Source organism: Urocampus carinirostris, chromosome 16, assembly GCF_059441175.1.
Source record: "Urocampus carinirostris isolate Australia breed hairy pipefish chromosome 16, RoL_Ucar_1.0, whole genome shotgun sequence".
Taxonomy (NCBI): Eukaryota; Metazoa; Chordata; class Actinopteri; order Syngnathiformes; family Syngnathidae; genus Urocampus; species Urocampus carinirostris.
Window position 1 is genome coordinate 6934915 of NC_142364.1, and position 17607 is coordinate 6952521.

Sequence of the window (17607 nt, forward strand, 5' to 3'; positions counted from 1 at the left end):
AAACATGCATGGCAGGAAAGATTCCCCTGCTTAAACCAGCATATATCAAGGCTCGTCTTAAGTTTGCATATGACCATTCGAAAAAAATTATCGATAATAAAAATAATAGTGACTTTTGCAGCTCTAGAAATAATAAACTAATGAGTTACTGATATCACACAAAAGTCTGTCCCCCAGCCAATTCATGGAAAAACTGCGATTATGATCTGAAAAATACAGGTATTCACAGTGCCCGGTTCTTGCAACACAGTTCAAATCTCGACTTACTTTATACTTCCCAATTCCCGGGTCCACCAGCGTGTTTTTGCTAGAGGTTGTCGGTAGTGCGTCACACATCAGACTGGAAGGCTTCAAACCATTTTTGGTGGGGGGGATGGTTTCCGGCTTGGTATCATTGGTAGCATCACCCACGTCACTGCAGACGTTATCGTTACTGTCTTTCTTGGTTACTATGTCCATGGGGGAGACAGGTGCGGGACGGTCAGGGCTTTTGGCCCGGGGGACAGCCGGGGTGGGGGCCGAGGTGCAGGCCAAATCGGGGGTGTCATTGATCACCGGGCTTTCTGGAGCGTCCGTTTGCGAACGGATAAGCAGCTGGACGATGTCATTCAGGCCCACGTTGTAATCAAACAGGGTTTGGCCATCTTCCATCTGGTGAGAAACGTAAAAAGATGGCTGAAAAATCTAATATTTCCAATGCAATGCAGAACACCCCTAAAACATAGTGACCCTGCCTTACAATGTTCTCATTTTACAGTGTGGAATAAAAAAAAATTCAGAACATTTTTTACGGCATTTTCCCCAGTCAGTGCTGTCGCAGCAGAGCGTGCGGCAAATGACCTTTTTACAGCACCTTGTATGCCCAGGAGCTGTTCTATCTGAAAACTAAACAGGCCAGACCCTTCTTAGATTCCCGGGATTGGGCGTTCTTAGGGTGGTATGGCCGTAGACAGGACAAATGTGTATAAGAGGTTGGGGGGGGGGGTTTAAACATTTGAGTGCCTGGTAAACAACAGTGAAACAGAAACTTCAAAATGTGACTTTTGTACATTGTTTTAATATGTGGCCTCTAGAGCTGCACAATTTTGTGGAAAAAACTAGATTAGCATTTTACAAAGAAAAGTGCATTTTCTGTGCTTGTTTGTTTTTTTGTGAGTACGGACGTTCCCCTACCTACAACCATTCGACTTACGAAAAAAAGTAGATACGAACATTTTTTTAGGGATGTGAGAAAATATCCGGACATTGCTGTAAGTTAGATTTTGTATCGTGTGCACCTTTTTCCGAGTACAGGACAGTACTGTAGTGCTTCTTTCCGCCACTACCGGCGTGTGGCGCTGTGAGCGGTCACCCAGCATTCACCCGGAAGTAAAAAAAAAAAAAATCAGCTTCCTCTTCCTAGTTCGTCTGTAAACATTCTATACCTTATCTCCAGCGCGCTCTTCCTAATTCGTGTTTAAGCATCTCTCCTTCACCTGCTCGTAATACCACCGCTGTCACCAATGTAGTGTGTCTTTTTGTGTGGGTAATGGATTGCTCCTCGTTCATTAAATTTTTTTATTATTTATTGTTTAATATCTCGTGCATCCATTTAATATGGTTGGTGTAAAGTGTAAAGAAGAGGCGAGCCGTTTCTTTTGAAATGAAAGTGGAATAAGAAAGCTAGATGCGGTTGAGAAAATGGTTGGATCGCCTTTTTTCGGCCAAGTTTTACGTCGGAGGAGGACCTCTTGAAGCGCATCTTCCAAAAGTGAGTTAAGCGTAACTTAATTCATTTTTATAGAGCATATTATTTTATGAAATGTTTGTTTTTCAGTACAAAACAGGTTACTTATACAAGCCTTGAACATATTTATATAAACCTTAAACATACAAAATATAGCGAACAATCATACGGAACCTATCTCGTTTGAAGTAGGGGAGTGTCTGTATAGATGTTTTCACAGTTTCAATTAGCAGCAACAAAAATAGTGCAGAAAATAAGGAAAACATGTTAGTAGCACTTGCAGTGATTATTTCGGTTAGGGACAAAACTTCAGAGTGTTACCTTCTACAATAGACCAAATCCGTCCAATATTTTCCAATAATGTTCAATAACAGCATTTACTTCTAAAACGTACCCTTAGATTGGGATTTTAGGTGAATTTTACAAGATTGTTTAGGTCAAGTTAGTCTAGTCACGTTTATTTGTAAAGCCCTTAATCACAAGGAGTCTCAAATGGCCGCACAGACTATTACTGACTAAAGACTACTATTACACCATGCCCTGATCTAAAACCTTCATGAGGGCACGGAAAAACCTCAGCATGAGAAAACCTTCAGGGAGGGGTGTCCAAACTTTGTAAAAAGCGGGCCAGATCTGGTTAGCTGAAAATATGTGAGGGAAGACTATTCAGCCTGGCATTCTTTGAACGGTCTTTATTAAATTCATCCCCCATGAAAGGTCTGCGGTGCATGGCGATCAGCGTCGCGACCTTTGTAGCATTTTTATTTGACTCCCAGGATCTAGTGAGAAAGCACTTCAAGCTGCTTCACCTTTTCACAGCGTTCGTATCCAGTTAACTTTTTGTAGTCAGGGTGTGTCATCTAGCAGTGCTTCCTGATATTATATATATTGAAAACAGCCACAGTCTCTTCTGCAAATTAGGCAGACGCAGTTGTTTTGAATTTCGTTTAAAAAAAAAAAAATACTCCAATCTCCACTTTTTCCTGGAGACGGCAGCCCTCACAGTCAATTTTCCTTTTTTTTTTCCCAGTCGCCATGTCTGAGATGGGGGGGGGGGCTCAAATACTCACAGAAAACCAAGGGTAAGGTGGCCAAAAGACTACGTGCTCCTGCTATCATCTGAAATGGTGAATTTGCAAAAATATTTTAATACTGTGGTCAACATTACCTGCGGCCCACATCTCATTAATTTTATAAAAGAGGCTGCAGGCCAGTAAAAATTTAAACACAGGCCGTAACTGGCCCCCGGGCTGGACTTTGGACATGCCTGCCTAAAAAGGTTAAACTGAATCAAACAGCACCCTCATCTGTGGAGCTCTGTTATGGTCTGTAAATCCTTGAAAAAAACTGCAGTGTCTTGAGATTGCACAATCGCACTACGTCACATGGCAGTATCGATTAGATTCCGGTATATATAATACAGTGGAACCTCGGTTTTCGAACGCCTCTCAGTTCGAACAAATCGGAGTCCGACCAAAAATTTAGAGAAATTCTTGCTTCGCTGTTCGGTCAAAAAATCGGAGTTCGAACGTCGGTAATGCGTGAGTGCGTACGCTAGGGTGCCATGCTGAGCGGCGTAAGGGTGTTTTAGCCCCTTATTATGCCTCCGAAGAAAGTCAGTGCAAGCAGCAAAGTTGCTACAGGTGAAAAAAGAAAAGTAGTACGTACAACTATTGCATTTAAGAAAGAAATAATAGCCAAATATGAAGGAGGTGTGCGAGCGCCTTCTGCTGACCACCACAAAGGTAAGAAATCCTATTCATAAGATAACGCGAACGTACAATTAGCCTGGGTTAGCTTTATGATTCGAGGTAAACATTCAGGGTGTTGGAACGGAGCCCAAAATTGAAGGGGGTTGGAACGGAGCCCCCTTTCCAATGAACCGCTCACCACTTGTTGTGGAGACCCCGGTGCTAAATGACTTGTAAACGACCTATTTTTTTATTTTTACACGTTCATGTTTAATGTACGATTAGCCCGGGTTAGCTTCATGTTTACGTTAAACGTTCAAGGTAAACATTCAGGGTGTTGGAACGGATTAAAACGATTTACATTATTTTTAATGGGAAAAATGATTTCGGTGATCGAACAAATCGCTTTTCGAACAGGGTTCTGGAACGGATTATGGTCGAGAACCGAGGTTCCACTGTAGTCTTATGGAAGCAAGATATTTAATACCCATGGTGAATCGCAGGATTTTCCTGAGACGGCGTGAGAAGAAATGTGAAAAAAATAAATAATTTACCGACAATAATCCACAGCAGTCACACCAAACCCGCAAGCAGAATTTCAAGGACAAAGAAGGTACATGGCTTGATTCGACCGCCGCTCTCCAGAGCTCACAGAGGACGTTAAACTGCACCAGTCAGCACATTAGCGGCGTGTGAGAGCGTTTCTGAATCAGTTTTAGCAATATTATTAACAAAAATCTACGTTTCTTTGCCGCTTTTTGTTTCCCGAAAATGTACCTAGGAAAAAAAATGGTTGGGTTGCTATGACTACCGACCGAGAGCAAGAAGGATTTTCTACCCTGGCTAGCCAACCATGCACGTTAACCTAAATCCAAACTACCATCTATGGAACATCTCGTTTATTTTGCATACTTTGCAAAGAACCGTTCGTTATTTCGACTATTTACTCGCAACTGCGACATAGCCATTCGTCTCCGGGTTCATCGAGTGGCCAGCATGGCCGCCGCCTCTCCGAGAAGAGACTATTTGAAGGTGGACATAGCAGCGGTGCATATTCCAGTCCCTGTTTGGACTCATTAGAAACGTGAGCAAGGTTTTCAGAAGATACAAACACATGTGCCGCATTAAACGCCGAATCGCTTCGGAGATGCTTCTGCTCTTTTCCCCGGTGACTTCATTACCGGCGGTACAATCGGCACCCTCGCTGTGACGGCACCGTTTCTAATCACAAACAGCTCAACAACACAGAAAACCAAGCGGAGGGAAAAGCGGACATTTTGTCAGCCCTCTAGATCACAGGTGTCAAACAGGTGGCCCGCGGGCCAGATCAGGCCCGCTAAGGGATTGAATCCGGCCCGCGAGACAACACTCAGAGAAGCGCAAGAGAAAAACAAGCTGCAGGTTGAAATATGTCAACTCGATGTTGCCAAAGCCAGGTGCCTCTCACAAAGACACTGTACTTGTATTTATTCCTCTCTGTCTTTCTCTCTCTTTCTTTTCCACCCCTTCTCTCCCATTCTGTCTCTTTCTCTCTCTGTGTCTTTTAACCTCTTTTGCTCTAACCCCCTTTTTTCCTTTTCTCTTTCTGTCTTCATACCCTTTGTGCTTTTCTTTTCTCCTTCTGTCTTTCAATTTCTCTTTGGATTTCTTTCTTCCTCCCCCTTTCTTTTCCACCTCTCTCACAACTTTTTATCTTTCACTTCTCGCACTCTCTCCCTCTCTCTCTTTTTCTTTCTTTGTCCCGCCCCCTCTCCTTTTCCCTCCCTCTTTCTCTTACTTCTTTATCTCTCTTTTCCTTTCTCTTTGATCTACTAGTCCGGCCCCCGACAGAATGTTTGTTCTATCGTGTGGCCCCTGAGTTAAAATGAGTTTGACACCCCTGCTCTATAAAGATAAATAAAGTTGAGTTTAATTTACTTTCTGAAGATGAGCTTCAAGAGTTCCTCCTCCGTGGTAGAGAGTGGCCGAAAAAAAGCAATCTAACCATTTTCTCAACCGCATCAAGCTTTCTTATTCCACTTTCATTTCAAATGAAACGGCTCGCCTCCTCTTTACATTTTACACCAACAAATATAGAATGGATGCACGAGATATTAAACAATAAAAAATTCAAAGCGCGCTGGAGATACAGTATAGAATGTTTACACACAAACTAGGAAGAGGAAGCGGATTTCTTCTTTTGGGGTGGATACTGGGTGACCTCTCACAGCGCCACCACACGCCAGTAGCGGCGGAAAGAAGCACTACAGTACTGTCCTGTACTCAGAAAAATGTGCACACAATACAAAATCTATTTTTGAACATTTTTCAACAAATAAAAATGACTTGACTTGACTTAACATCCCGAAAAAAATGTTCGTATCTACCGTTTTTCGTAACTCGAATGTTCGTAAGTAGGGGAGCGTCTGTATTGCAATTTTGATGCGATTTTCGATTTTAATACAAAAGTGCATTGAAAGTGAAATATTTTAAGTAGGTGCACTAGACGCATGGAATTCAACTACAGTAGTTGTACGCCATACAAATTAATGCCAGCTACCGTTAATCACAATGGAAAAAGACATACAATGTCAAAGCCAAGCCACCAGAGCAGGCATGTCAGTGCATTTTCAAGCAGACTCTATTTTTTTTTTTCATTTAATGTTTGGGCTTTCAAGTAAGACTGCCAAAAAACATGGCAACCATTTCAAGCATTTAAAAGCCCCTGAAAACATAACATTAAAACTCAAGCATTTAAGGATTTCAAGCACACATTCGAACCCTGACTTCCTAGGCAGGGAAAGTGAGAGATAGTGTATGTGGGAAGAATAAAACAAGTCAAGTTTATCTGTAAAGCCCTTAATCACAAAGAGTCTCAAAGGGCTGCACAGACCACAGATTATTATGACATCATCCCCTGATCTAAAACCTACATGAGGGCAAGGAAAAACTAAATTAAATTTCAAATAAGCTGCTTGAAACAGGGAACTAATACCGTATTTTCCGCACTATAAGGCGCACCGGGGTATAGGGCGCACCCCGAAAAAATAGCTTTTGGTCCAATATTTGACATACATAAGACGCACCGGATTATAAGGCGTTACAATGGGAACGTCGACAAAAGAGTCAGATAGTTCAGTCAAACTTATTACCCCCTTAACATTCCCAAAGCTTGCAAAGACGCAAATACGTGTCGAGAACACGTGCGGATGCGGTGTCCGTACGATGTCACTCAAATGCATCGTTCCATCATTCGGAAGGTTAAAGTCTTGGGATTTAAGAAATGCCAACCATTCCTTAGTTTCTATTTTCTTTTTCGCTCGCAACTTTACTGTGCATATGACAATAAACACTTGGAATTGAGTTTAATTTAAAAATAGACACTCCATTCCATCCATTATCTGCACCGCTTATCACAGAAACATCGAGTTCAGTCCGAAACAAGATACAGGGAAAATATACAGCCGGAGTAGCTCACCGAAGTTGTTGTGTTCAATAATAATGTGCAGCCATGGTCCTCTTATATCCGTGAGTGTAGTAAATCCAGGAGAATAAAATATTTACAAATACAGAATAGTAAAAAATGCTTTCTCTATGCCGTCAACCACGTGCTATTCACATTCATCTTTTTCGGCCAATTGCAGGCTTTGTTTTGCCGCTTAAGCTTATGCCAGCCTGTAAATGATAAAAAGGATCCGCCCATTGACCTCCGAATAATTTTAGCCAATAGTGATCGATTCAACTGATGATTGACACTTCTTTTTCGGCCAATTGCAGGCTTTGTTTTGCCGCTTAAGCCTATGCCAGCCTGTAAATGATAAAAAGGATCCGCCCCTTGACCTCCAAATAACTTTAGCCAATAGTGATCGATTCAAATGATGATTCACACATTGGTTAGCCAATGAAACGCCGGTAAATAAATCCCAGCATACACCGTGGACTACTTGCCGTTCGGGGGAAAATCGAGTCGGCGGCTGCAAGTTAGTTGCAAGACTTTGCGACTTAATATTGATCCATAAATAAGGCGCACTGTATTATAAGGCGCATGGTCAGCTTTTGAAAAAAATAAAGGCTTTTAGGTGCGCCTTATAGTGCGGAAAATACGGAACTAATATATCATTTTACTTCAACTGTAAAACCAATTTGATAAAACTATTCAATTTAAAAACAAAAATAAATAAATATAAAATGTATTTTATCATAAATGAGAAAAATGGAATAGGCCCTTTGGACAGATTTTGGAACCCAATACGGCCCGCTACTCCAAATAGTTGCCCACTCAAAGCCTCGTCTATTCAGGGCTTATTTTTCTTTATTTATTCCGCCTTTCAAACAGGATCCTCGTTGCAGCAAGTATCAAAGAGTAATATCAGACAGAAGCTCAAACAGAGACACGAGAAAGACTTGTGGCTTACGTCAAAAAAACGACCCGAAAAAGACGAAAAAGGAAGAGATTCCCGCTGCGTTGGACAAAAGGCGGGGGCAAATCCTGTCGGATTTGAACTGGACAGAATTTCCTTTATCTGATCCCGTCCGTAAAAAGGCAGGAAGAAAAACCGATTCGGTCACGTTACTGCGTGTTTAACTGACTGCAGCACAAAAGGGGGACACACTGCGGAAAATTGACTTTTTAAATGCTTGGAGGGAGAAAAAATAGCAATGAGTGTTTGCCCATCTATCACAGGAGTCCCAAAACCAATTGACTTGAGGGCCGCCGGAGCTAGGGTCTGGGTGAGGTTGGGCCGAATTGTGTTTTCCACAAGAAAACTTTCACAAAATCCAGTTCTCAAATATCCTTTTTTTTTAAAAAAATTTACACAAAAAAGGAAAATATCAAGAATCAATGTGAAATAAATCAATCAGTAATTAATGAATCCATAATTTGCAGGGCCTGCACTTACATCAAAGGGACAGTGTGTATTATTTGACCACTAGATCGTGTTTTATTGTGCCGTGCAACCCAAAACGAGTGCTAAAAACAAAGACAAACTACAGAGAATCGAAGTGACAGAACCCCAAGATTTGTCTTTATTTTACCCAGCCTTTTGCAAAGAAAAAAGGAAAAAAATAGGGAAAAAGATGGAGAAAAGGAAAAAGGGGGAAAAAGACAAAGGAAGGAAAGATAAAAAGAAAGACAAAAGAAAAAAATACGCAAAAACATGGAAAAAAAAAAGAAAAGAATAGGTCTTGTGTTGGGTAAATTTCGATATACGTTTAGGATATTGGCAATTGCACAACTTTTATATTATGTGTTACTTTCGAAATTCTGTTACTTTAAAATTCTAGGTGTATACGCAGTGTCTGAAACTCATCACACCAGGGCAGACAACTGCATATATATGACATGGCTGTTTTCCATCTGCCATCCGTATGAACTTGTATTGACTCATCTTCATTCGTGTTTGCGTTGCGTTGTCAGCTATAAGCCGCGTGAACTCCTCTTTCCATGATGCTTTTCATGTATGTTTACGTTTTGTAACGTCGTAATTTTTCTTAGCTTCTTTTGAATCTTTCTTCTGGGGCTGAGGTTTGGGCTCATTTCCGAACCACTTATCAAATTTTCTTGTATTCTCTGTGCGTCTACTTTGAAAATGATATGAAAATACAAGACCTTATAATGCTCAGGAAAGTCCGGAAGCACGAAGTTATTCGATGCAGGCTTCTGATCGGCTGCCGAGTATGCAAATTGGCTAACGAACCGAAATTCTGAAATTTACAAACCGAACGAAGATTTCGAAATCGGAATAAAGCCATATCTGTCAATAAATGTGTCCTCTACTATTCTATTTACCGTACTTGCCGCACTATAAAGCGCACCTAAAAGCCTTTATTTTTTTCAAAAGCTGACCATGCGCCTTATAATACAGTGTGCCTTATATATGGATCAATATTAAGTCGCAAAGTCTCGCAACTAAAGCAAGCAGCCGCCGACTCGATTTCCCCCCGAAGGCGAAGTCGTCCGCGGTGTATGCTGGGATTTATATACCGGCGTTTCATTTCCTAACCAATGTGTCAATCATCATTTGAATCAGTCACTATTGGCTAAAGTTATTCGAAGGTAAAGGGGGCGGATCCTTTTTATCATTTACAGGTCGCATAGACTAAAGGGGCGAAACTAAGCCTGCAATTGGCCGAAAAAGATGACTGTGAATCACACGTTGGGTTGCACTACGGCAGAGAGAAAACATTTTTTACTACTCTGTATTTGTAAATATTTGACTCTCCTGGATTTACTACACTCAGGGTTGTAAGAAGACCATGGTTACGTATCATTATTGAACATGATGGCTGCAAGAGAACTTAGGTGAGCTATGCGGCTTTATATTTTCCCGGTATCTTGTTTTAGAACGATCTTGACGTTTCTGTGATGAGTCTATTTTGAAACTAAATTCAATTCAAAGTGTTTATTGTCATATGCACAGTAAAGAACCCCGTTTCCCTGCACAATAAAATTCTTACTTTGCTGTCCACACAGTTGCCAGCAAAAAATAAAATGGAAACTAAGAAATGTTTGTTCGGTGACATGGTACGGACACCGCATCCGCACGTGTCTACGACACGTATTTGCTTCTTTGCAAGCTTTCGGAATGTTAAGGGGGTAATAAGTTTGACTGAACTATCAGACTGTTTGCCGACGTTCCCATTGTAGCGCCTTATAATCCGGTGCGCCTTCTGTATGGAAAATATAGGACCAAAAACTATTTTTTGGGGGTGCGCCCTATAACCCGGTGCGCCTTATAGTGCGGAAAATACGGTAGATTAAATAATTAGTTGTATGCCACTAAGGGTCTCTGTTTAATATACACCGGGTCGGGAAAATTGTTCAAAATGTAAACAAATAAATAAATAAATATAAATACAAATACAATAACATGTCTCTATAAAACCCATCCAGGACGCGATCAATAAACCTTGAAGCGGGAGAGAAAAGTGACTCAACTGTTATTCTCGGAAAAGATTTCACGGTGCGAAACCGGAGCCCTCTCCCCGAACGATTTTCGCGTTCGCCCAAAGCCCGTCTTGGCGATGAGCAGAGCAAAACAGGTCACATTTCCAAAAACAATGGCGCAGGGTGTGTCAAACATTTTACCGACTAAATGTGGCTCACGATTCAAATTCTAACCCACCTCTGAACTAAAATCTAGCAAAAAACGTGAAAAAGAGGACATTTAAAAATCTTTAACGGGACAGTTCGTCTTATTTGACAAGTGTATGTTGCTGTATGGCTGTAGTGCTACAAAGCACAAAGGAGAATACAAACTACGAAGAATCATCCATCCATCCATCCATCATCTGCACTGCTTATCCTCGGTAGGGTCGCGGGGGTGCTGGAGCCCATCCCAGTCATCTTCAGGCAGTATGACGAATCAAAGTGACCCAAATGCACTATTTTACGTTTCATTTACTGGTAAAAATTGAGACAAATTTATTTTCTATTGCGGTAAAAATTACTGGCAGGACATATATTCCTCATTTTATGGCAGGCCAGTAAAAATTGGATCAAGGGCTGTAACTGGCCCTCGGGCCAGACTCTGGACATGCCGACTCTAAAGTTTAACTTATTTGTGAACTAAGGTATGTTGGCGTCATTTTCAAGCAGACTTGTTTAACATTTCTTTATATAATGTGTGGTCTGCCAAGAAACATGCCAACAATTTCATGTATTTTCAATCACTCCATCCACAGTACAAGCATCTTTCAAACCATGATCGTACAAGGTTAAAATTCAAGTACCTTCACGGATTTCAAGCGCCCGTACAAAAACACCAGATTTCGGGCTCGTCTATGACAAGCGTCCGTGAAGCGTTTGAGTTCAAACACGCATGGCTGCATATGACTGCCCAAAGTGGAGCCATCGACACGACCGTAGAATAATCAAAACTGCAGTTTCAACTAGGTCACAGCAACAGTGTGTTTCTGTCTATGCGCGTCAAGCGTTTGTGTTTTAAGATTTTTCATACCAAAAGCTCACGGTGGAATACAGTAGGGCTTATTAGCCAATGTCACTGACACTTCCCTTTAATAGGCCGAACTGTGTCAATTCTGATTGGCCACACACTCCATCACTCAAATACCAAAGGGGAAAAAAACACACAAACTTAAATCCTTGACAAAAACGCAGTGTCTTGCGATTACACAATTGCATTATGTCACATCACAATATTGAATAGATTTTGGTTAATCGTGGACCCCGTGGGCGTAACCAACCCGTTTTAGGGGGTGCTCGAGTCACCCCAAAGTCAACCCAAGCCCCTCTAAAATGTTAGCATATTAAAACTCTCTTTTCCATAACAAAGCTTAAAGAGAGGCTTAAATATGATTAAAAAAAGGAAAATAAAACAAAAAGTGTAAACAATACAGCACCAGAAATACCCTACTGCCTTGAAATGGTTCAGTCCATTTGATTCCTAGCACCGCTTTTGCCCCCTCCCCACTCCTATTCCGCTCGGCTAGTGATTTTAACGTTCTCTTACTGACATAAAAATGTTTGCATGGACTTGCCCTCTTTTATCCCTCAGATTTGATTTCCTCCTAAGGTACAGCTCCGGTCACAAAATGCTGGTCTAATTGGGACTCCAAGAGCCAAGAAGAAATCTGAAGGACCGAGAGTGTTCTCCATCCAGGCCCTGGTGCTATGAAATGCTCTGCCTCTGGAGATAAGACCTGCAAACTCAGTGGAAATTTTTAGATCTAGACTTAAGACCCAGTTCTATTCAATAACTTGTGGTTGATACCCATCTCATACTTTTCTTTTCCTGTCTTTTTCTGACTGCCTAGCAATTTGTTGTGTATTGTTACCCAATGCAAACTCTATTGCAGCCTGAAGATCCTGGAAGGGGGATTACCACTTATGGGGCCTCTTCTCAAGTTTTTAATTTACTCAAGTTGAGGTTTTGAGTTTTTCCTAGCCTGCATGTTTGTTTCAGATCAGGGGATTGTGTAATTGTAACCTGTGCACTAAATGTTACTTGACTTGTTATTCAGTGGTTATGTTGCAATATTTTACCAACCAATACCATGTCTTTGTTATCGTTGAAGGATTTTATACATTTGACTATGAAGGATTTTATACGATTGAATACAAGTTACATTTATTGAGTGCAATGAAGATTTTCACCGAGTAGGCTTAAGTCCAATAACAGGTCAGGCTGTTCCAAACGCAAAATATTTTGTCTAGTTCTGTTGACTCTGACGGAGGACGGCAGGCGATGTTTTGAGAACAAGGCCCTGATGACGTAGAAATTCTCGGTGTTGTTTTGAGTTTTCCAGACATTGCGAGGGGGGGGGGCTTCCTTGGCACGCCCATGGGAGGAGTCGAGACGCCATCTTGCGGCGAGACGTGGGCCGAGAGGAGAAAGCTAGAGGACTTCAGAGAAGGCTACACAGAGACTCGAGCGACACTAATTCTGCCATTTTCGATGGGGTACACCAAGTTAAACTGCTAAAGAAACTAAATCTGGCCCCGTGTGAAAATATCAGCTATTCTTGTTCATCTTTTCCATCAAGAAACGAATGTAGGTTGTGTTTGGTTAATGGAGTCAGATAACTAATTCGAACCATTTGGTAAACGATACATTTTGATATTAAATTCCCAACATCGTCGACTCGACAATCTGGGTGCTCGGCACCCCCAAAGCCCTGAACCTAAAATGGCCCGTGGTCCGAACTAGTAAAACGTAAACCATTTAATAAACAAGACCTTTTATTATCCGAACTGAAAGTCCTAGCAGGAACGAGCGTGGGCGTGAGTTAGCAAGGTCGCATGGACCACAGAAGGTGTGTGCGTATTCGACACGAGGCGCCAAAGTGAAACACAAATACCACGGCGGCAAATTAAACAAACTGCGAAGGAAAGAGAAATGGCGTCGGGGATCCATCCTCGCCTGTAGCGAGTGTGCGTGTAGGGGAAATAAACACGACGCCATTTTGAAAAGGAATTAGAACGCAGCGTCTCCTCGAGAGTGGCTAGCTCATTCCACGCATTACTTAGCGCTTGGAAATCCCCGACTCGGGCCTCCCCATCTCGTTTTCCAGCTAGACGGAGGAGGAAGTGCGGGATTTTTACCGTTGCCCACCCCGTAATGCTAACGTCTGCTTTGTGCAGGGTTGGGTAGGGTTACATTAACTTCACCTTTCAATTACTTTTGGATTACTCCAATACCAAATATGCTAATAAAAGACAAAAGAAACTAAATATGAATAAAATGATGACTCACAACACGTGATAAGCTTCCTCTCCTGGCTTTGATCTCTTTGATCTCCGGCAAAACGAACATAAAATGCGACAGAAACAAAATGAAAATAAATCCAAACAGCTTGCTAACCCTAGCATATTTGGTACTGGAGTAATCTAAACGTAATTGAAAGTAACCCTACCCAACCCGGTCCAAAACTACTGCTCAATAGAACTACAGTAATATTACACAAATACTATTATACAATTACTACAAAAATACTTCTGCAGAAGTAATACAAAAATAAAACAACAGTAATACTACAAAAATACTACATAAATACTACAAAAATGTGTTTATGGAAATGCTTAATACTTCTGCAGAAATACTACAAATATACCACTACAGTCATACTATAATACAAATGTATTACGACAGAAATATCACGAGAAAAATACTACAGATATATTACAGAAATTCTACTGTGGAAATACCACAAAAATAATACCCAAGGTTGGGTAGGGTTACTTTAACTGGATTACTTTCAATTACTTTTGGATTACTCCAATACCAATATGCTAACAAAAGACAAAAGAAACTAAATATGAATAAAATGATGACTCACAACACGTGGTAAGCTTTCTCTCCTGGCTTTGATCTCTTTGATCTCCGGCAAAATTAACATAAAATGCCACAGAAATAAAATGAAAAGAAATCCAAACAGCTTGCCAACATCATTTTTGCCGTTCCATGTATTCCGTTACTCCCCAAGCCTGCACAAAATGTCATTTTATTCCTATTTAGTTTCTTTTGTCTTTTATTAGCATATTTGGTATTGGAGTAATCCAAAAGTCATTGAAAGTAATCCAGTTAAAGTAACCCTAGCCAACCCTGGCTTTGTGACATAACCGAGGTAATAATTGAACCGCGGGTACAACATGTGTCTTTTAACAACATCTAATTAACGTGGTTTTTGGAGTCTGGAATAAAGTTTATGCGGTACAGTCCCTCGTAAAATCTGTATTTTCCGATGAGGCGCACCGATTATAAGGCGCACCCTGAAAAAAAATAAATGGTCTTTTGTGTTTTCTTTCTCATACACAAGGGCGCACCGGACTATAAGGCGCATTAAATGAATACTATAGTAAAGGTTAGGCTTGCAGAAAAAAATGTCATATTTATGCATTGTTTCACTGATCCCAATTGAAACATTGATTGCAACGGGATTCGAACCCAGATTGCAGCGGGGAAAGTGCCGGATCATAAAGGACAGGGGTTGGGGAACCTTTTAGACTCAAAGAGCCATGAAAGCAAAATATTTAGATTTTATTTTGTGAGACACACAGACAAAAGAAAAATTTCAATGTAACCAACAAACCCAATCTGCAGACAAAAGCTATTTTTTCCACATATTTTTTTTCACTGGATGAGTTGATATAATTTATGAAATAATAATAATGCCAGAGCCTGTGTCCTATATAGAAAAATATACCACTTTAACCTTGTCCCCCTCTCAAAATCACATATAATGGTCAAAGCTCATTTTGACCTTCATTTTTTACATAAAAATGGTTTCAAAACAAGGTGCAAGCAGAGTTCTTTTGTAAAAACGTCAGAAAAAGCGGCAAATGAAAAGTTTACGGATGTATTCAGCGCAGTGGGCACTTGTGAGAGCATGGGGAGCACGCTGTGCACGCAGAGCCCACCCACCCCTACCGCTCACCCAATCAAATTGCTCTGTGTGGTTGGCTGTTTACAGTTTCTTCTGTGGGTTTTCATAATTCAGTGTCTCAACAGTGAACATACATTGTTTATTGAGTTTCTACTGTATATAAAGGATTCATTAGCGACACCTAGGGACAATTTGGACCGACCGATTAACCTAACATACATGTTCTTAGAATGTGGGAGGAAACCGGAGTGCCCGGAGGAAACCCACGCAAGCACGGGGAGAACATGCAAACTCCACACAGGAGGTTCAATCTCATCACCTCAGAACTGTGCCGCACACGCGCTAACCCCTGTGCCGCCTTATATCATTTTCTAGTCAATTTAGAAATGATACCACGGTTTAAATAATGATGAACTTTCAAATTTCATGAGATTCTTTTTTGTGTTTTCTCATCCTTTTCACCCTCTCCCAACAATACAGCCCATAAAACCGGACACAAATAGGCATTTTCGCATGTAAATTTAAGAAATTGGATCGGATGTGATTCAAACAAACAAGCGAGCCTCGAGGGCATGAAGAGACCCAGTGAGAGTGTGTGCATTTGAATACAAACTTTAGATTGTTAATCCATGCTGGGGTTTTCAAATAAACCGACTGTGTAATGTCAGTTCCCGAATTTCTCCGCGGGAAATGTGCTTTGAAATTGTAATTGATTTGTTTGGATTTATTTTTTTGCAAAAGCCTAAAATGTAAAAAAATAGATTCTTATAAACATCCATTCATTATCTGGACCTCTTATCCTCAGTAGGGTCGCGGGGGTGCTGGAGCCCATTCCTGTTGTCTGGGCAGTGGGCAAGGGTTGCCAGCCAGGGTTTCTTATATTTTAGTAATTTAATTAACACAGACAGTGAAGGTTTGTATGAAATACATAAGATACTCTCAAAATACATCTATTGCGATAGAATTTGTAGGATTTAGGTTTTTTCCCACAATTATTCGACAACGCTTAGTAGTTACTGCAGATTCAGACTTTTTAAACATGTTTAAACGAACGTTTTAGCTAAATTATTGGAATATTGCGTATTAGATGAGGTCACCCAAGACAATTGACAAATTGGCTGAAATTAGTGTTGTTTTAGACCAGGGGTGTCAAACTCATTTCAACTCGGGGGCCACACGATAGAACGAACATTCTGTCAGGGGCCGGACGGGTAGATTAAAGAGAAAGAAAAAGAGAGATCAAGAAATAAGAGAAAGAGGGAGGGAAAAGGAGAGAGGGCGGGACAAAGAAAGAAAAAAAGAGAGAGGGAGAGAGCGTGAGAAACAAAAGATAAAAAGGCGTGAGAGCAGGGGAAAAGAAAGGGAGAGGAAGAAAGAAATCCAAAGAGAAATAGAAAGACAGAAGGAGAGAAAAGAAAGCGCAAAGGGTAGGAAGAGAAAAAGAGAAAAGAGAGAAAAGGAAGTTAGGGCAAAAGAAGTTAAAAGTCACAGAGAGAAAGAGCAACAATGGAAGAGAAAAAGAGAGACACAGAGAGTGAAAGAGACAGAGTGAGAGAGACAGAGTGTGAGAGAGAGAGAGACAGAGAGAGACAGACAGACAGAGACAGAGAGAGACAGCGAGAGAGAAATACAAGTACATTGTCTTTGTTCGAGGCACCTTTCTTTGGCAACATCCAGTTGACATATTTCAACCTGTAGCTTGTTTTTCTCTTGCGCTTCTCTGACGGTCGTCTCACGGGCCGAATTCAATCCCTTAGCGGGCCTGATTTGGCCCGCGGGCCGCCTGTTTGACACAGGTGTTTTAGACCTTTTCATATTTATTTTAGGGCGCCAATAGCTCAGGAGGTAGAGCGCTCGGGATCAAGAGGTCGCAGGTTCGATTCCCGGCTCCACCGTGTTATATGTCGAAGTATCCTTGGGCAAGACACTGAATCCCTAATGCCCCCAATAAGCAGGTAGGCGCCTTGCATGGCTGACTCCCCTATTGGCGTGTGAGAGTGTGTGTGAATGGGGAAGTGTGAAGCACATTGTAAAGCGCTGTGGGAGGTCTTCATTGACTTGAAAAGCGCTATAGAAATACAGACCATTTACCATTGAATTTTCAAACTTGATAAGCTTTTTTTGGCACTGAATGGAAAAATAGCCTCTGGCCATAATCAGCACTTCCTTCATTGTAGCTGAATTCCACAACAGGAAGTAGTATGTGGGGCAGCTTCATTCTCAACTAGCTACACAAATGTGAGTGCAGGAAATAGAGTCGGATGTACTGGGATCCTGGGAGCACAGCAGCAGGCAGGAGAACCTTACTAAAAGCCATCAACACAGCCCAGAAAATCATTGGCTGCTGTTTACCCAGTCTGCAGG

At 41.3% G+C, this 17607-nt stretch overlaps 1 protein-coding gene across 1 annotated transcript in view; it reads right to left on the reverse strand.

The window, feature by feature from the left end:
- uhrf2 (ubiquitin like with PHD and ring finger domains 2) overlaps positions 1–17607 on the reverse strand; it is a 54840-nt gene that overhangs the window by 35274 nt on the left and 1959 nt on the right. The window contains exon 2 of the mRNA XM_088320130.1: positions 268–651. Within this exon, the coding sequence (XP_088176256.1) occupies positions 268–651 (384 nt within the window). The remainder of the gene's footprint in view (positions 1–267; positions 652–17607) is intronic.